Source organism: Eutrigla gurnardus, assembly GCF_963514095.1.
Source record: "Eutrigla gurnardus genome assembly, chromosome: 4".
Lineage (NCBI taxonomy): Eukaryota > Metazoa > Chordata > Actinopteri > Perciformes > Triglidae > Eutrigla > Eutrigla gurnardus.
Genome location: NC_139918.1, coordinates 27,591,228 through 27,611,085, shown reverse-complemented (window position 1 = coordinate 27,611,085; position 19,858 = coordinate 27,591,228). Strand labels below are relative to the sequence as shown.

Genomic DNA, 19,858 nt, shown 5'->3' with positions numbered 1-19,858 from the left:
ATCAATAAAATCTTGTCTTAATAAAACATTATTTGATGATCATATTTTGTATTACCATATTAAATCTGTATCTGCAAAGTAACTTACTTACTTAACCTGTGAAATACATGACATGGAGAATAAAGCAAAGTTTCCCTGTGAATTGTAGCGGAGTAGAAGTAAGAACTAGCAGAAAACAGGAAAATTCAAGCTAAGTAAAGGTACCTCAAAAGTCAGTGACCACAAATGCTGGTAAACGCATTGGGATGTGTGTGAATGAGTGACGAGGAATTTCACAAAGACAATAACAAAATTGAGTTTATTTCATATAATAGACCATTATCTTTTCAACATCTCTGGACTGCATGAAAGCAAACGCACCAGAATAAGGCAACAGAAACTCCACCTCTCCCTCTGCTACAAGCTTACACATCAATATCAGTAAAACTTACAGTATCAAGAGACCTCCAGGTAAAGCAAAGTGAGGGGGATTCCAAATAAATGATTTACTCAATAATAAAGTGAAAACAGTTTTGCATCACGGTGTCTGGGGAGGGGAAAAGGCAGTTACAAGCATCTCCTAAACCAAGTTTAGCCTCACAGAAGTCGGCCTAAATCATACCAACTCAGGATTTCATTTGGAGTGAGGTTTGGGAGGTTGAACTAAGATCACCTGAAGGGAAAACATTGAACTTAGCTTTACTTCATTATAAAAGGGCCAGCCGTTTTACTTCTTGCATATAGTAAAAAAAAAGCAATTTTATATGAACCTGAGGGAGAAAATGGCAACAAGGCACAAATTTAAGCATGTTCACGGACATACAGTATACAACACACAGTACATAAAGATACACTTTAGAGGTCCATGTATGCATTTACGTTTATATGACTAATAACTAAACATGTGCATAGCAGAAAGGCTAAATAGTAGCAGTATGACTCTATGCGAGGCAATATATCCAAATAAAAGGCATTTCACTGGTGATTGTCAACAAAAGGAAAGTCCACCGTGTAGATACATCAACTACAAACAGCAGCAGTGCTAAATAACTACTCTAGAAATAACAGTGATCCCTTGTTTTCAACATTTCAAAACACAAACATAAATCAGTAATCTTAAAAAAAAAAGAAAAATAATAATATGGAATGTTTTTTCCCTCAATAACCTAATGATTACCAGGAACACAGGAAGCAGGGACAGGATGGACTGAGATCATCAGGCACTTAGAGAACAAACATACAGCAGAGTAAAACATTAGTGCAAAGCCATTTTCAAGGCAGAGGAATGATTCAGCATGTGATAGTATATATAAAAAAAATTAAAAAAAAAGTGGGAAAGAGCGAGCGTAAAGGCAGAGCAGGAGGGCAAAGTGTGCCGATCAGATAATCTGCTCTGCGACGCTGGAGGCGAAGTGCAAGCAGAGGTTGCATCTGCAGAAGACGCAGAGAGGCCGTAGATTCCAGTGCATGTCTGTCTTTGGTGTCGTTGATGGCTAGAGAATGACAAAAAGGCTGAGATAAAGCACATGAGCTTTTATATTCTGTTACAAAACAAAAATGTGAAATGGTTTGAGATTTTTGGTTCCTGCCACCTCAGATGTCGCGGTAGAGAGCAGAGATATAGAATTACTTTTGTTACTAATTCATAATATTATCTAAAACGCAAAATAATCCGAGATCAATACTCACACTCTTAACAAAAAATAGGCCCTTGTGTGCAGACATCGCCACATCAAGGTGAAGCTCTGTAGCTGATCCTGAGTCAGTGGAGTGTATGTGCATGTGTGTGTGTTTTATTTTTGGGGGGGGGTTACTGGTCCTTTTCTATTGGTCAGAGCTAATAAGGGGCACCAGCTGTGGAGTGTCCACATGTGAAGTTGTGTGTCCTGGGTGTGACTCTTCATCCTGTGCACCCTCCCGGTCTACAGCCACCTCGGCAGCAGCCTGCCGCTCACACAGGCTCCCCAGTAGCTGAGCCGTTTTGAAGACGGAGGCGTGACCGGCGGGCTGCAGGGACTGAACCTTCTGCAGGTTCTTGAGGGTTCGCAGCATCTCAGCGGACACGATGGGCAAGTGCTGCTCCTGGATCAGGCTGGTGCTGGCAGGATGCAGGACGGTGTCACGCAGGCCCGAGGGCCTGGGGGCCAGTCTGGTCCGCTGGTTAGCCGGGGCACGGACAGAGCTGGACGACGTTTTCTTCAGTGGCGGGGGCGAGTCTTCCTCCTCCACCGATTGGTCGCTAGAAGGTACAGTGCTGTCGTCGGACTCGTCGCTCTCACCCTCGTCGTTGTCGTCGTGATCGTCGTCTTCTTCCTCTTTGACGCCATCGCCGTCTGTGATATAAATCATATCTTTGGGCAGCGAGGTGAACTGGTAGACGAGGCGCTGGCCTTCAACCTTATTCAGGATGCCTCTCTGGTAGTAGTACCTACATGAACAAAAAGGCTCCATATTAACAAAACAAACACATTTTCTTCAAAGTAAAGACCATACTAATAAATATAATGAATACAAAATAAATAATCAAATGGTTTACCTGAGCGCTCTGCCCATTGTCTCATAATTCATATCCGGCTTGTTCTTGTGTTTGCCCCAGAGTCTCGCCACTGCTTTTGAGTTGACCAACTTGAAGATTCCTGCGTGCGGATTAGTCCATTTAATGTAGCGGGGGCAAGCCTGCCGGTCCTGCAGCAACTCCATCAGGAACTGCCACAGGTACAGCGTGTTTCCTCCTGAAGCACAAACACAGGAAACATGAGGGATAAGGAAAGACAAAGAAAGGGCACGTCAAAAATTGCCATCACACTCAGGTATGACGCATGCCTGAAAGTGGGCTTAACTCATTTCGTTATGTGCGGCAGTACCTTTGTTGTATTTTTCCTTCTTCACTATGATGTCCGGTGTGGGAGAATCTGCCCTTCTGTGTCGAGGTTTTCTCCCTGAGCAGAAGAATAAAAGTAGGTCATTTGATCACACAATTATTAAGAATTCAGATAAGGTAAAAAAAGAAGGTGACTGACCTCTCTTTTTGGACTGCAGCTGTGACGCAGGCTTCTTTGTGTGCAACGAGTGCCACTGCGCCTGGTCGAAAGCTCCCACAATCCCCTCTGCCGATACAGTCACCTGGGTAACAGGAGTAGTGATGACATCCCCCAGTGACGGTAAGAAGGTCTGGGCTGCAGGGGGGGGGGCATAAACACATTTAATGAGAGAGAACAGCGCTGCGACTAGTATGTCTAAAAATAACTAGCTCACAGTCAGATATGTCCTCCGTCAAAAAGCAGAGGTGAGGTTTTATGAGGGCATCTTTTCACTCTGATAGCGTGCGTGTGAGTAGTTACAGGAGCTTTATGTAACATTCTCAACATTTATTGAGCAGCAAACAAATATTAGACATGTAAAGATATGAAATGTATGCCTTTAAGTGTGTGTATTCATGTGTGTGTGTGCTTACAGTAGTGTTCCAGTGACAGCGTGTCGGGACAGTCCATGTTGAGGAGGGAGTCAGCAGCAACAAGTGTCTCCATGGTCTCCTCCTCTCCACTTTCACATTGCTCCACTGGAATCCACAGAGAAAGGGCGTAAGATACAAAAACAGTGAGCCGGGCGACGACGGTGGCATTTAGAAGAAGAATTAAACAGGAGAAGCACAAGAGAGCAGCAGGACGAAAGCTTGATCCAAATCACACAAAACATCCTCTCACTGCTACAGATATCTAGCCACAAACATGGTGTTATTTAACATTGTAAGATCTGTGCCTCTGAACTTTCTGCCATTCTAATACAACCGGAGTGAAAGGAATTTAATTTAAAAAAAATCACTTTGATATTTTAGGTATTTAATTTGCTGGAGAAGCCTGGCCAAAAGCAGACATTCATGTCTGGTGACTTAATCCATAAATGTGTTCTCAATTTATTTGGCAGACAAAAGTATTATATCGTGATGTACATGAATCACAGGATATAACACTACAGATGTTGTAATTAGAGGATTAGATCCTCTATTTTCACCCGACGTGGACTCAAGTGCCCCCTTCATTGTAACCCCTCATCAGATGGGATGGGCTTTCCTGGAATTGTTCAATAGTAATTCACCACAAAAGCAAAAATGTGGCTGAGATGGGCCTGTGGCTGCACACATGAATTCATACATAGTGGTCCAGTAAGTGCCAATATTTGCGCTGAACCTACATCTATATCACAATTATCTCGGCCAAAATAACTGCGATTCACGATATTATTATATTTTTGTGTCTGCAGAAACTTTAAACATTAAAATAAAAAATTTCAATCAAATACTCAATCAAATGGTTGCATAAATAAAGTTTAAAACATAGTATTCCCTATTACCCAAATCACGGCCAAAATAATTGCAATTCACAATATTATGACATAATATTTATGTCTGCAGAAACTTTACATTTAGATAAGAATTTTTTCTATGGCATCACAGATAAAACATATTTTTTTCTTTTTTGTGAACATCCTTTTCAATCAAATACTCTTAAATAAGATGATCATAAATCATATGGTTGCATGAATAAAGGATAAATGCATTAAAAATATATATATATTATAAATCCTATATCGTCCCATCACTAACCCAGGTTGTAGAGGTTTTTTGTAGTTTGGGTGAGCTAACCCTTTAATGACGGAACGGTACGTTTATTAATTACGTCACCCACCCTAGTGCACATTAACATACATAATACTGATGTATTGATTGTGATGTTTCTCTGCTTATCGTGCTTTTACTTCAATAACAACGTGGCCAAATACGTGCTTCACATATTTAAGCACACATCTGCAACATGTATGCGCCCCGGAGGCGACGTATTACGAAAAAAAGGAGGTCTATTTTGTTTTTGTGCGCATTTATACATATGAGCGGTGTTGTGAAGCGGCGAGCTACCAAACATCTGCTAGCTTAGCTAACAGCTGTAACCGTTAACAGTTTCTGCCGCCGGGAAAACCCAACAAACAACCTTCACAAAACAACGCAGCAGCTGTTTAAAGAAGAAACGCAGCAGGTGAGTCAGCTTTTTTAAAAAAATAAACGGTTTTAAATGCTGAAGGGAAACTGTCCGCGGCTTGTTTTCGGTTGCCGTTAGCTAAGTTAACCGAGCCTCGCCGTGAGCCCAACTTTCAAAAACAGCGTAAGACAACGCGATACGGTGACGTAACTTACTTTTAATTCCCAGCATTGGCGAGGAAAAAGCCATAGCATGTGTGCCGTAGCCCGAATCGACCACGTCTACATCCTAATATGATTCATTAACGGGCTTTTCCCAGACGCCAGAAATGTTTTGCTTCACTTCCTGGGTTTTTTTTTTTTTTTTTTCGGAGGGAGGGTGGTCCATGTGCGACCAGGCTTGCGACTGCGCATGCGCAGGGTTTTCTTTGGCTTGAGTTATGGGACTTTTAATTTAGCTTAACTTAAATAAAAAACCTCCACAAACAAAACTGAGGTCGTTAATAACCATTTTTTTTACTATTACTCGACAGGCGAGCCTTAATTATTAAAAGTAATTACGACAGGTAAAGAAAAAAAGTGTGTGTGTTGTTGTGTGTGTGTGTGTTTTATGCACTGACCTTTGAACAGCTGCTGGTGATGCTCTCCCTGTAATTGTTCACATGCTAGACCCGCATATGAGAGCTGGTGTGAATGAGGAACCTGCTCCACGATCACCGCTGGGTAATTTGAGTAACCCCCCAGCTGCAACACATAGAAAAATCAGATTAAAAAAATCAGGTTTTTGCAATTTTGTCGGATGGAAACAAAGAAAGTCATGGCATTTACTCACCTGTGACATGTTGACATGGTCACTGGCGAAGTCAAAGATGAGCTCTGACTGCTGCAGCATGGCTGAATATCCCAAAATACAATCTTAACTGCGTGAAAACAGCATCACAGCTTTCCCCCCCTGAAGACTATTAATAACCCGAAACTGGTCTGGTGTTTTTTTGTATCCCGACAGATCCAGGCTTTTGGAAGAGACTCTTTTCAGATTCTCGGCGATTCACCGTCGGTGCAGATGCGGAGCAAACCTCCCCTCCCAGGATACGACGAGGCCCGTCTCTTTCCATGCAGCGCAATTCAAAACTGCGAGAATGATGTGAGTAAACTAATTGACCAGAGACAGTGAGGCGTCACAGGAAGCTCACTCGCTCTGCCTCGACTCTCGATGAGGAAGCGGGGGCTGCTAAAACTGTGGTCTGGCTGAACCTGCCAGATAACAACAGAGAGAGAGAAACGAGAGCAGACGTGTTAGCCGTTGGAGGCAACAAAACACAAAAAAACACACACAAAGTGAGAGTACCACACCTGCACGACGGTGGCCAGTTTAAAAACGTTTTAAAAATAAAATGTCCAAATGCAGTCATGTGGTCACAGGGATCGTGAGAGGCAACAGAAAACAGCAGTTCGCTTCCCTCTTTTAATATAGCTCGTGCTTTTTTGCTCTTATCTTGCTTCTAAAAGAGGCTAAACCAGCAACAGGAAGGAAGCGTTTGCACTGCAATGTGTGCCCAGGCTGTGTGTGTGTGTGTGTGTGTGTGTGTGTGTGTGTGTGTGTGTGTGGTATGAGGAGGGGGGGCAGCTGTTGAACTTGACGTCTAGTCTTTGCACAATGTTCAAGGTTTCAGGGCGCTACATGCACATTCCTGACAACATGACGATTGTGAAGGGAGACATTAAGAACAAAAAAATCAACTTTTCTTCTCCCCGTTATTCTGTCCTCGTCGCTTGTTGTTTTTCCTCTTTCTTCCTCCTTTTGTCCCCCCCCCCCCCAGGCCATGGTAATTCCTTTGAAATTGCGGTCTCAGTCCCCTGACCATTCCCTGTTCCTCTCTCGTCCTTCATTTTTTAAGTAACTCTCAGGCTAAAGTTAATCATTGAGTCTTTGTCAACTGTCAATTTATGCTCTTTACATGGGATGTTTGACGCTCTTGATGCAGTGTTGGTACGCTCAAAGTTGCTGAGCGCACTTCTGTGTGTGTGTGTGTGTGTGTGTGTGTGTGTGTGTGTGTGTGTGTGTGTGTGTGTGTGTGTGTGTGTGTGTGTGTGTGTGTGTGTGTGAGTGAGATAGAGGCACAACATGTTTGGGTCAGTTATCACACAGGAAGCACAGCTCAGTTAGGAGGCACCACTTCCTGCGTTCCTGCACCAAACCGTTGCCAACATCTTCTGCCGGCAGTGGCTCTCTCTCAATTTTTGTGACTTCCTCTGATGTTTGTGGCTCAGTGATTTCATTAGAGACGCGTAGAAGTGAAGTGGAGGATGGTTCACTTCTCTAAGCAGCATTTTCAAGTTAGGGAGGAGAAATTGTCCTTATATTATTAAAAATAAAAATAAATAAATAAAAAAGTTTGTTATGCATTATGCAAAGCTTGGTTAGAGGAGAGGTTGGAGCTGAAACCGAAAAGTAAACGACACCTCTAACGGTTTTCATTGTTGATTAATTGTTTAAAGGTATAATATGCAGAACTTTTTTTGCAGACTGGTACAAAAATAATCCCTCTCATTCACCCCCCCCCCCCCCCCCCCCCTCCCTGTACAATTGGCAAATTTGTGGCAAATTTATGAGGCTATAAATGTGTATTTCTGCTTTGCATTTCTACATGGGAGTCAATGGCGCTTGACTTACTTTAAGAGCCTGCCTCAAGTGGCCATTTGAGGAACTGCGTTTTTGCAGTTGGCTTCATTTCTGAGCACCTGAGGTTGCCGCTTGGTATAAACACAGAGATCGTTCCCTCCGCCTGTATTTTCTTCTAAATTTGCCGGGATCGGGATGTTTCTGAACATTTTAATTTCTCTGATTCGCTGCTTCGTTTCCCATAATGCTGCATTCACACTATAGAATGGCCAACTTTGAATGCTGTGTGATTATAAACAGCAATCACCAAATGTACCATATTTTGTCTTTTTAAATAGATTTTTAAGCAAAATATATCATGAATTTTCTAGTTCCAGCTTCTTAAATGTTAATTTCTTAGTCTTCTATGATGGTATGTTTAATATCTTGATATCTGCTCGTCAGACTAAACCACCACCTCAAGACATTATCTGGAGCTCTACTATTTTTACTACTACTACTTTTTTACGAGAATAAAAAGTAGTTGCAGCCCAATACGTGATATTTAAACAAAATCACAGTTGTTTTTTTAAATGAACCGACACAGACTTTTATTTCATAGCCTCTTCTGACTGTCTGTAGGTATTGGGTTGTAGTGCAGGTTGAACATAATTAACTGCCACCTACTCTCCACTTCATAACCTGAAAATCAGGATCTGGTTTACACTATGGCAGGCTGCCATGCTTTTTTTTGTGTTTTTTTTGTTACTATCAATAAATGAAGTGTACAAAACATACAGAATGCAGCTTGTATTTTGTGCCGTTTCTCTTTCTTTTGAGCGGTAGCCACAATTGCCTGCCTTTGTGCCGATGTGTGTGTATAAATATATATACATACTGTATATGTTCATTGTTCGCATGGCCCACGGGCCTGCTGCTTCTATAGAGGAGTCACTTTACAGCACAGAGCCTTTGTTCATCAGTACTCTGGTCACATAGGTTTGTCTCTGTGGCCTCGGCACTGGGATCTGAGTCTGTGAAGTGGTTGCCAGGCCCCTAAGGACACTGATAAGCCCCCATAACATTCATTCCCCAGCTTGTGTGTGTGTGTGTGTGTTGTGTGTGTGTGTATGTATGTGCTGTGTGTGTGTGTGTGTGTGTGAGAGAGAGAGCGTGCGGGTGTGTTTGACAGAAAGGGGTTAGAGAGAGAGAGTGTGTGTGTGTGTGTGAACTAGGCCAGGCTGATAACAGTATGGCAAGAGAGCAACTGATAAGCCCCCCTTGTTGCTTGCAGTAACTGGGCCTTGTTAAATGAACACAGTGAAAAGTGTGTGTGTGTGTGTGTGTGTGTGTGTGTGTGTGTGTGTGTGTGTGTGTGTGTGTGTGTGTGTGTGTGTGTGTGTGTGTGTGTGTGTGTGTGTGTGTGTGTGTGTGTGTGTGTGTGTGTGTGTGTGTGTGTGTGTGTGGAGAGGAGGAGATTGGGAATTGGAGGGAATGGCGGAGGTGGTCCTCTGATTTCCTGGCGCACATACTCGTGGTTTTAACTTTAATTTCTGGTAAATTATATTTTTTATCAAACATTTTCTGTCGGCCTGTTTTTAAACTGCGTCAAACCGCCCCCACAAACACACACACACGCACACACACACAGTGAAAAAATACTTTCACTTTCCCTACAGCGCATGTCATGCAACATAAAGTCACCCGAAGAGCTACGAGCCCGTGTTTCTTTCGCTCTAGTGAGTGTTTGCCGTTGCACAGCGCGGCGGGCCTGTTGTATGGAATACGAAGCAGAGGCTTACCTTGTGTTTATAGCCTGTGTCTTGTTTGTGGCAGAGCAGCAGCTGCCTGGACGATCCAACAAAAAAAGAAAAGAAAAGAGAAACGGAAATGGTTCTCATCCCTTTTGGAGGGGGGGCAAGAGAGCCTTCGTCTGCTTTTAACAGACCAGGGATCAGTTTTCCTCTTGTGAATTCCCAGTCACTGTGTAAAAAGTGCCACACAGATAAGCGTAGACCGTGTTGATTTGACTTCCCTTCAGACCTTGCTAGTTATTGCTTCCTCCTTTTTTCCAGAGAACTGCCCCCGCTGTGAGCTCTGATTGGTTACCTGTGTTGTGAGTCAAGGTAACCCATAGTGACCATTGTCAGTGTGGAGCAAATGTAAACACGGGCGTATTTGCAATGTAAAACAGCGTAGAGACAAGCAACTGATCTGCAAACAGCCCAGTCGGCTTTCTATACAGGTGGATGTATGTGATGATGTCACTCCATGTCATAATAAACCAGTAGGTCGGCTTCAACTGAAGAAAATAGGACTCTCAGTATTATGGAGTTCTGTTTGATGCCTTGTACAGTTAATGTTAACATAAAAGGCTGAAAAATAGAGACAAAAAAACAACAACCTTGCAGACTCACAGGAAGTTTAATGCATGTAGTGAAGTCTGTCCTTATCCCTCATGCTCCCTGGTGGCAAAACTCTGCAACAACACCCCCAACAACAAGCGTGAGCTTCATGTCCTCTCTCTCTCTCTTTCTTTCTTATTTATTTATTTTAAATAGATGACAAATGTACAAAGTGTGTCTCGGTGCTGTTCAGAGGTCTGCTACAGACTCTGTGATCACGGTCACAGCTGTTTCTTGCAAATCATCAGCTCTCAACATGAGAGCCGGGGCCCTCTGCAGCCAGGCATGCTGTCTCTGTATACCGTCACTGCTGCGAACGGTTGCATAACTAACCTGTCTGTGAACCTCATAAAAGAGAAGCAGTCGTATATGTTCACATAGATAAAAATGAATCGTGTGTGATGAAGTTCTTTGACAACAAATTGAATATGCTGTGTGGAGCTTTATTTATTTGTGGATTTGTGTCTTTTATATTTTCTGCAACATTTCTTCTAATCTAATCCACACATGTAACATCTGTGGGTGGAGTCGGACTGAAATCCAGAGGAAAATAAAAAAAATCAAGCATACCCTACATATCTTTTTATTGTCCCCCCCCCCCCCCCCCACACACACTTCTGCAACAGCAGGCAGCTTCAAGAATGTGCTGGTTTGGCTCAGAAGTAGGTTAACTCCCATAATATTTTTATCAAGATACAGAGGGCAGGGTTTTATTATTGCAATGTGTGTGTGTGTGTGTGTGAGAATGAGAGGGTGATATTATTACCGTGAAATGATTGATTACCTGCATGTTATCCAATGTACCCCAAAGTAAAGTACAGCCCTTTTTAAAAAAAAAAAAGTCTATATAATCATCACAAATCAGGTTTTTGTTCGTTATTGGTATATTTTTTTAATGCACATGCATGTTGAACCTTCTCTTGTGTGGTTGTTGCAACAGAACAACCAATTAGTGTAAGTTAAGTGCCATGTTGCACACACGTGCAAGATTCAGGTGGTTGCAATATGCCGCCAATCCTAGAATCTTAATTATTTTCCTCTGGTCAAACATCAGACAGCCAGGAGCATGCTGGGTAGCGGAGTCACCCAAGGTCCTAGCTGGTCCTCTCCTCCCTCTCTGAGGCAGCCGATTCCGCTAGCTGTGGCGTTCGGTCCGGCTTCTCTCATATGCCCCTATGCTTCACTAATTAAGACAAAAAATCTAACAAATTAAGACAAAAAACAATGCGGCTGCATATGCATGTGACGCTGTTTTAAATTATATATTTTATTCCATTTATGCCAAAGGATGCCCCTGAATGCAAATGTCATTGGTGGTTGCACATTAGAAGTAGGTTATTAGGGCCGACCTACACTCTCCGGCCACATAGTCGTGGCATCACATAGTCGGAGGAGGAGGAGGAGGATGGATTCCTTCTGCTCGCCACGTCTGTTCACCTTCTGCTGCTTCTACTGCTGCACTGTGTGTGTGTGTGTGTGTGTGTGTGTGTGTGTGTGTGTGTGTGTGTGTGTGTGTGTGTGTGTGTGTGTGTGTGTGTGTGTGTGTGTGTGTGTGTGTGTGTGTGTATGTGTATGTGTGTGTGTGTGTGTGTGTGTGTGAGAGACATTCATACATCTGTGAGAGAGATCTTGCTTTTTGTGTGAAATCAATGGTGTATGCGTGACCAAAAACAGCAACATCAAATGAGACGAATACGTAGTCAGCTTTATTCACACACAGACACACACATACACACACTTGCATGCAATATGCACCGGGGCGTCAACACTCACTCTCTAACTCACTCACACTCTCTCTCTCACTCTCTCTCTCTCTCTCACTCACACACTGATACAGGGATTCCAGCTCACATACCTTTTGTGTTTTGTTCTCATAGGCAACGTGAGGGCTCGAGTTTGAGTTTGGTTCAACATTTTTCCCTTGAAGTATTTCCATGGCTGAAGAGCACACACACACACACACACACACACACACACTCATAATGTTGCATGTTTTCTTTGCCCCCCTCCTCGTGCTATCAATCTAGAATCAATACTCATAAAACAGAACTTTTCATATGCTTTTTAAGGTATTTAATATCTGTCAGATACGGTGCACTTGAACGAGTCCTGCCTGTACATCAGATATTTGAATGTTAAGTCAAACATCAAGTCCTACAACGGCGGATTTTGAATGGCCTTTGAATGCATCACAACGCTGGCACAAGTCCTCCCAACACGCTGTGTAAATATGCAAAATGGTGGATTGTTGGGGTAGAAAAACACGAAAGAATGTTTTGGAGAGAGAAAGGCCAAACCAGGTCCGTTCACACCCCGACCAGAAAACCCTCCAATCCTCGTCATGTTCCAGGACTTTGTGTTGACTTCTAAATCTGTGGGGAGGAGAAAACAGACTGTGTGTGCTGGTATGTGGCGTCCAAATGTACCGCACGTGTGTGTCGGAGGGCGACAGTGTGTTTGCCTGAAGGACACGCAGACTCGCCGTCCGCGGTGTTTGTCGAGCGCCAGGAAGCTCAGCAGTACATCTATCAAACGTTTTATTGCTCATTAACCTTTTTAGCATCAATCTGCTGCAGTTTTTTTCTGCCCTATTTTCCGGCTCCTAAATAGCATTAAAAGTGAAATTAACTCCATGACAGACTGCTGTAGCACTGTGTTAGTTCTGGATGAGCTGTTCCTCCATCAACTGTGCTGAAGTCTAGATAGAAAGTTACAGCATGACACCACGTGAATATGTCATTTCACGATCATCCCTGCCAAAATAATTCACGATATTATTAATCATCAAAATGTGCTTGAAACTCTTAAAACGGCACTAAAAACATGCTGGAATCGTTTTACAGTTTTGGGAAACACAGATAAGAACAAATAACAGTCAAATAATCTTAAATACGATGATCATAAATCATTAAATAAATAAAGGGGGAAAATTGTATCCTATTTTTTGTCTACCGTGATAATGAGCTGGACAATGTTTTCAACTCACTCCTGATGATATTACATATTAACATATGTTTTTTTAGCACGAGCCGCTATTAAATCCTATATTGTCCCTAATTAATAAAAAAAATTACAGCTGCTTTTAAGAATAAGGAGAAAGACTAAACTGAATATTGTCAGAGAGCATCGAGATATTACTATTACTTTAAAGCGATGCATTTTGGGAAATTAATTAATAAATAATTCCTTTCTTGCCAGGAATTGGATGAGAAGATTTCTATGCTAATGAAGCTACAACAACTGGCTATCGGCCAGAAGCTAGAAGGGCTAGTAGCAGGACATGGATGCAATTTAACATCCTAATAGTTGCTGTATTCACGCCAACAAAATCTGCCTCCCAGCACCTTCTGAATGAACATGTTATATCTAGTTAATTTGATCCCCAAACAGTGAAGTCAACAAATAAGTATTTATCTATTTTTTATACTAAGATGTTCCATTGTTGGCATGTGGACAGCAAATGAAGAATTTCATTTTAACACGTTTCTTTACTGTGCATATGACAATAAACCCTTTGAATCTTGAATTGAATCTGAGATATATTGGAAGTCAGGTTTTTGTTGTTTCTGGACAGAACTTGGCGACCTTCCCCTCGTTTCCAGTTGGTTTCCAGGGTTACTGGTAGAAGAAGTAGTTCCAGCAGCCAGTTAGCTTAGCTTAGCATACTGTGAATCCAAGTAACCCCTCATTAAATCCCAAATTGCTTCAGATTAAACTGAGCTAAACCAGATTTAGGGCCCGTGGTAGTCAATTTATCATAGGCTTCATACATGTGGTATCAATCGTCTCATTTCTGGGCTGGAAAGCGAATAAGTCTGATTTCCCAAAGTAGCGAACCATTCCTTTGACGCTAAGTTTGACTTGGTGGATCTCTTTAAGTGTTAAACTCTGTGTCACCATAAATCAGGGCTTCCTGGGCCAATGCATTATTTTAATTTCAAACATGCATTTGTAGCTCACTGCACAACATGTTACTTTCTTTGCGACCTTTCGATGACTCTTATGTTCTTTGTGGCAGGGGGATCTTTAGGGGACAATCAATCACACCAGTAGAGAGGCCAAAGCCAGTATCCACAAGCTAAATATACCAGTTCAACCCTGTTGGGAATAGAAGAGAAACAAAAGAGATGGTTGAAGGGAAGAGAGGGTATTTAATGTGATTTCTTTGGGTTAAAGCCGCCGACGGCGCTGGGTTTGAGTTTAGATTTCAAACCACACCGAATAGTGTGAAACCAAAATGGAGGAACGGAGGCAAGTAAGGGGGGGTTTATCAGGAGCAGAGGAGGCAAGGAATGCAGGGAGATGAGGGGGACGGGAAACCAGGGGAAGAGGTAGAAAAACATGAGAATGAAGAAGAAGAAGAGGGAGCGAGGGAAAGGATGAAGACATGGTGGTGAGAGATCACAGGACCTTTGACAGCTAATGTGACGTGCGTGACACTGGTTTAGCCTGGAGGAACATTCCCAGGTCACAACTGTGTGTGTGTGTGTGTGTGTGTGTGTGTGTGTGTGTGTGTGTGTGTGTGTGTGTGTGTGTGTGTGTGTGTGTGTGTGTGTGTGTGTGTGTTTGTTTGGAGAGAAGAAGAAGTTGGGAGATCACAGTAATGTTCTGTGTTCGCCATCACATGATGTTGCCTGCCGTCACACTTAAATCACACACACACACACACACACACACAGAGTCAACCGGGTAGAGCTAGAACATTCAGTCATAAACGATTATGAACGTCTGTCCTATCAGATGTTTCCTTGCAAATGCTTAAAAAAAAGTACACAATTTCTCATTTATCATATTTGTTTTTATTTATTTCCAAAAGAACCCCCCCCCCCCCCCCCCCCCTCCCCCTCGAGAACAGGCTCAATATCCAACACTATAATACAACAGTATAATACAACAGCTGCAGGGTCACACAGCTGGAATCGCACAAACATCAGTAGTTCAATAACTAGTAAGGGGGGGGGGGGGGGGGGGGGGTTGACGATGGACGTAAAAAGGCACTAATGTAACGCCAAGGCATGCAACATGTTCAATACATATATTGTAAAAGAGAAATGCATAACAAAAACAATGTAAACAAGAGCATGAGATTCACCATTTAAAGTCTCGCAAACACGTTAACGCAACGACTTATTGCGAGATTCATTGCGTCAAAGTAACATTCACCATCCGGGCTGCGAGCCCGATGTTGCTGTCTTTGCTAATCGATCCCTCAACCCCCCACACTTTATGCACTTGTGCTGACCCCCCCCTCCCCCCAGGCTGAGTTCTCAATATTTGATTTAAGACACCATTTTTTTGTTTTTTTGCCTTCTTCTCACACTTGTTATCCAAAAGTTCACCGTTGCTTTAAGTCTTCTTGGACAGGGAGTGTATATAAAAGAAAAAAGTGTCCAGAGTTTTAAGGTTAGAAGGAGTTTCTTCATATCATATCTACTCCTTCCTGACTCGGCGCTCCCTCCTCAGGCCGTGGTCGACTTGTTGGTCATGCGGGAGTTGCTCTGGTCGGAGGCTCGCTCGGTGACTTTCAGCTTCATGCACGACTGCTTCTCATCCATCAGCATCTCGGCCGGTAGGCACCAGCAGCACAGGCAGGACTGGAGGACGGAGAAAAAAAAAACGTGGTTACGAGGGCGTAGGTTCACAATGACGGGTCGCAAATCGCGTTAACTTTCTCACCGAGACTTGTTAAAAAAGTGCGATACCATGTTTTTTTCCCTTTCAAACAAAGCTAGTTAGCTTAGCTTAGCATGAGAAGTCGCTGCCCCCCTGGCCAAGAAAGTCATATAACTCCCCCCCAAAAAATACAGATTAAAACAAATAAGATTTCATGTGTTTTAACGAGCCGGTAGGTTGATTTTTGTTACCTTCCGACAGAGTTTCCGTTTCCAGTCTTGATGCTAAGCTACGCTAACCAGCTTTTTCATAGCAATCGTACGGTATTGATCGTCTCATTTAAGTTGCAACTTACCCGAAAGCAGTTCTTGAAGCGCTTGCTGACCATGTAGAGGGCGATGGGGTTGATGCAGGAGTTGACGGACGCCATGTTGATGCCGATGTAGTCCAAAACCAGGAAGAAACTACGAGGGCGAGACAGAGACGCGTTTAGTCCGACCGCCTCGGTCCTACCAGGTGATCCGGTCTACTGAACTCTCTGTAACGTACCTGAGCAGCTCGCAGCGGTTCGGGTCTTTCTCGTCGTAGATGGTGAGCTTCAGGATGCGGCTGAGGTGGAGCGGCAGCCAGCACAGAGCGAAGACCAGAACCAGACAGAACACGGTCTTAGCCACCTCCCTTCGCTGAACACACACACACACATTCATAAATCATTGTGCAGTAACAGATTGTTCTGATGGTGTTTTTTTGCCCAGATAAAGACATGGTGGAAATTTGGACACAAAGGAGTCTTATATGAGTGGAAACTTTTTGCCTAAAGGTTTTTATTTTTTTTAATAAATCAAAACAAGCTAAGTGTCAAGTTAGGTCGAATAAAAGATTGTTATTTGATTTTTATAGATTTAATTGGACACGCTTATGCGTGAAGGGTCTTGTGTTGAGGTTTCAACATGAAAGATTCCTTCTTTTATTGTAATTTAAATGTAATTTTAATTCTTGGCTAGCTTTTAACACTTCATGTGAGTCCGGAGTCACTAAATGAGCACGAAAGGCGTCGGCGAACCTGTTTGAGATGGTCACTGAGAGCGATCTGGACGCCGTTCTTCTTCCTCAGCATCTCGCAGGTCATCAGGGTGTAGAAAATGGCGGTGCAGACCAACGGCAGGCAGAAATACGCGCTGAAGAGCCACCAGTCCTTCGCTGATTTATAAAACTGCACAGAGAGAGAAAAAGTAAGGGGAGTTATGCGCGAGCATCTGTGTGAGAGGATTTACAGCCGAAAAACGTTTCAGTAAAGTAAAAAAACATGTAAATGGGAGCGTAACCCGAGTGTGACCCGGAGCGGAGGGAGACTTGAAGGTGCGTCTCAAACTTCACTTGTTGACTTTCATTTTAAAATCAATTCATCAAAGAACCTCGGTGGAATTAAAACTGTTTGCGTTTGTTATTTTAAAGTTGATGGAAGACACGTGAAGACACATTATACACCCGCTGGCACGGCCGTGTTTCCTCTCTACTCCTGTGATCTACCGGTTTTTCCTCTTCTGCTCCATCAGAGCTGTTCTTGCTGAGGAAATCTTTCAAGCATGCACATGTATTCAGTCAGTGGGCGTTTCCATCTGCATCTACAGCTGTGTTCCTCCACACCGAATCATACGTATATATATATATCTCACCCTCATGAAGTCTGTTTTCTGCATGGGGTGCAGCAAGCAGATCCTCAGTTGCTCGCCTTTGTAGTCCATGGTGATCATGTCGAAGGCGATCGCCTCGGGCACAGCCAGGATGATGGATAATATCCAGATTAGCGCTATTTCGATAGCCATCCACTTTGGCACGCCGATCCCTTTGATGCGACTCCAGGAGGCGACGGCGCGATACCTGGAAGATATCACAGGAACCGACACATACGCTTTTAGTTAAAGGAACAGTTTGACGTTTGATTGATTGATGTTCTTGCTGAGAATTAGCAGAGAAGATCGATTCCACTCACTGATTTTTAAAGAACGCCAGTTAGCTTAACTGAGCTAACCAGCACCAAAAACACAACGTGCTGTTTTAGTAATAAAATGAAAAGTAGAGGTCAGTAAGTGAGCTTTAGAGGTGCTGCTATGCAGATTTTGTTGCCTTTGGACCGAGCTCACTGTTTCCCGTCTTTGTGCTAAGCTAAGCTAACTGACTTTAGCTTCGTTAACCATACAATCATGAGAGTGACATCAATCCAATCCCACTGAAGAAACAGTTTACCCTAGCTTCAAGGCCATGCAAGTATACAGGAACGTCTGAAGTATGGGAATGTTAACAGAAACTTTCAATAACAAATATCAGATAAGGTGAACTCCTTATTCCAAGCACACAATGCAGTGGACAGTCATAACCGGCTCAACAAGGTTGTCCATCGTCGGTTGCCATGGTTACCTGTCGATACTCAAAGCGCACAGACTCAGCACCGTGATCCCCACGGAGGCCTTTTGGACGAACGGCACCATTTTGCACAGAGTCACTCCGAACGGCCAATCCTCGGCCAGCAGCTGAGGAGAGACGGAGAAAGAGAGACGGATGACGACGGAGTTAAAAACCACGAGAGGGAGTGAAGCCAATCGTCTGGCACCTCGTTATTCTCCCCAAGCCGCAGGCCTCCGCTGTTGACCAGATATGCATGAACCTGAACTCATCAGTGTCTGCACATATCCAGAGCTTTTTCTTTTTGTTAGAATTTATTTTCTTTTGGTCTTTTTTTTGAAAACATATTGAGGGCCTCTGTTTGGCCCGAAGGAAGGGTAAACGCAGACGGGATCCAACGGCTCCTGGAGAATAACAAAACTCTGCTAAACCTGCACAGTATTACAAAAAAACGTTCATGTCTGCTTCGGATGAGTGTGTGGAATGTGAGCGTGGATCAATTGAAATCATATGGAGCCATGGATCTCCTGCAGTACCACCCATGTCTCTCCTGTCTCTGCTCTGGTATGCAACAGCAGCCATTTTTTTAAACATGCTTGCCCCCTTACCCAAATATACAGATACCTCTCAGTCCTCTCTCTCACACACACACACACACACACACACACACACACACACACACACACACACACACACACACACACACACACACACACCATGGGCCTAACAGACAAAAACATGCCAGAGACATAAGGGGATATAGAGGGGCTCAGGATCCAGTAATAAGTAATAACATGGGAAAAGCCCTTTCAAGACTGTGTGTTAGGAAAGGGTGTGTGTGTGTGTGTGTGTGTGTGTGTGTGTGTGTGTGTGTGTGTGTGTGTGTGTGTGTGTGTGTGTGTGTGTGTGTGTGTGTGTGTGTGTGTGTGTGTGTGGAAAGGATTTATCCAGCAAAATATTTGCATATGACCTTCAACAACAGTTGCAGCAGGAATTGTTTGAAAATCGAAGGAAGATTTCAATCGACAAATAACAGAAAAACTACATAAAACCGATGCCTGTAACGCGGTAAAGGCTCACCTTGTAAACGTTGATGGGAATGCCGATGATGACGTGCAGCAGGTCTCCGAGCGCCAGGCTGCCGATCAGGATGTTGGGCCCGTTGCGCATGCACTTATTCTTGTAGATGATCCTCAGCAGAGTGGAGTTGCCGATGATCCCCACGACGAACACCAGGCAGGACACCACCGTGTTGATGTACTTGAAGGTGTCGCGGATCTCCGTGGGTCCCGTGCACATGGGAGGTAGCCGGCGGCGGGGCATGGAGATGTTGGGCCTCACCGGGCCCTGCAGGTCCCTCTCCACCAGCCCGGGCCTCTGGGTGACGGCGAGGAGATCCTGGGGCGTTTGTTTCTTGGAATCCAGCTGCCCGCCGGCCACGAGGACGTGACCCGCCAAGACGAGCAGCTCCAAGCAGATGAGACGAGTCTTCATCCTGCAGCTCGGCTGTAAATATGGGTTTTTATCCAAATGACGCTCTTTGGGCGTGCCTGGGACATAAATCAGAAGACAGATTTTTTTTTATCGGACTACATGAAAGCTATACTTTATGAAGAATGTCCAGTTGGGGATTATTACGTGACTTTAGCTCACTCGGCTGCATTATAACTCACTAAAGCTCACAGTTAAGATCCGCAGACACACCCTGCAGAAACATGTTAGTCGGTTTTTTTTATTATCTAGAGACTGTAGGGAAATGATTGGGGTCAGAAAAGGGGGACGATGTTGTTTTTTTTTACTTTGGCTGAAGATAGAGAGAGCAGGGACGGATCTTTATTTTTGTTGCTTTAACTTTCCTTGTTGTCAAAAAGACAAATTGCACTT

At 43.5% G+C, this 19,858-nt stretch overlaps 2 protein-coding genes across 4 annotated transcripts; both read right to left on the bottom strand.

Moving 5' to 3' along the window:
* Window positions 1-279: 279 nt before the first annotated feature.
* Window positions 280-9,594, bottom strand: LOC311012950 (ETS-related transcription factor Elf-1-like). 3 transcript variants are annotated; one of them, XM_084008786.1, is made up of 8 exons: window positions 9,356-9,594; window positions 5,784-6,205; window positions 5,572-5,695; window positions 3,434-3,538; window positions 3,000-3,155; window positions 2,844-2,918; window positions 2,516-2,711; window positions 280-2,407 (listed from the first exon to the last, which is right to left on the bottom strand). In XM_084008786.1, the coding sequence occupies exons 2-8, from the start codon at window positions 5,841-5,843 to the stop codon at window positions 1,804-1,806; spliced, it is 1,320 nt and encodes a 439-aa protein (XP_083864912.1). In that variant the 5' UTR covers window positions 5,844-6,205; window positions 9,356-9,594; the 3' UTR covers window positions 280-1,803. The 3 variants fall into 3 exon arrangements, with proteins under 3 accessions (XP_083864912.1, XP_083864913.1, XP_083864914.1); XM_084008787.1 differs by lacking the exon at window positions 9,356-9,594 and adding an exon at window positions 6,305-6,324; XM_084008788.1 differs by lacking the exons at window positions 5,572-5,695; window positions 5,784-6,205; window positions 9,356-9,594 and adding an exon at window positions 5,168-5,299.
* Window positions 9,595-14,806: 5,212 nt separating this feature from the next.
* On the bottom strand, window positions 14,807-19,491 carry ednrba (endothelin receptor Ba). Its single transcript, XM_084006979.1, has 7 exons — window positions 19,055-19,491; window positions 17,990-18,102; window positions 17,248-17,452; window positions 16,635-16,784; window positions 16,121-16,254; window positions 15,927-16,035; window positions 14,807-15,552 (listed from the first exon to the last, which is right to left on the bottom strand). Exons 1-7 carry the CDS (start codon window positions 19,466-19,468, stop codon window positions 15,418-15,420), a joined length of 1,260 nt encoding a protein of 419 aa, XP_083863105.1. The 5' UTR covers window positions 19,469-19,491; the 3' UTR covers window positions 14,807-15,417.
* Between the last annotated feature and the right edge of the window lie 367 nt (window positions 19,492-19,858).

Bases quoted from the DNA above. Each gene is read 5' to 3' on its own strand.
- ednrba (XM_084006979.1), bottom strand. From the start codon at position 19,468: ATGAAGACTCGTCTCATCTGCTTGGAGCTGCTCGTCTTGGCGGGTCAC. The intron at 18,103-19,054 runs GTGAGCCTTTAC...GTCTCTCCTCAG, and splicing joins TTCCCATCAACGTTTACAAG to CTGCTGGCCGAGGATTGGCC. The intron at 16,785-17,247 runs GTGAGATATATA...CTCTCTGTGCAG, and splicing joins AGAAAACAGACTTCATGAGG to TTTTATAAATCAGCGAAGGA.
- LOC311012950 (XM_084008786.1), bottom strand. From the start codon at position 5,843: ATGCTGCAGCAGTCAGAGCTCATCTTTGACTTCGCCAGTGACCATGTC. The intron at 5,696-5,783 runs GTGAGTAAATGC...TATGTGTTGCAG, and splicing joins ACCATGTCAACATGTCACAG to CTGGGGGGTTACTCAAATTA. The intron at 3,156-3,433 runs GTAAGCACACAC...CCCCCCCTGCAG, and splicing joins GCTGTCACTGGAACACTACT to CCCAGACCTTCTTACCGTCA.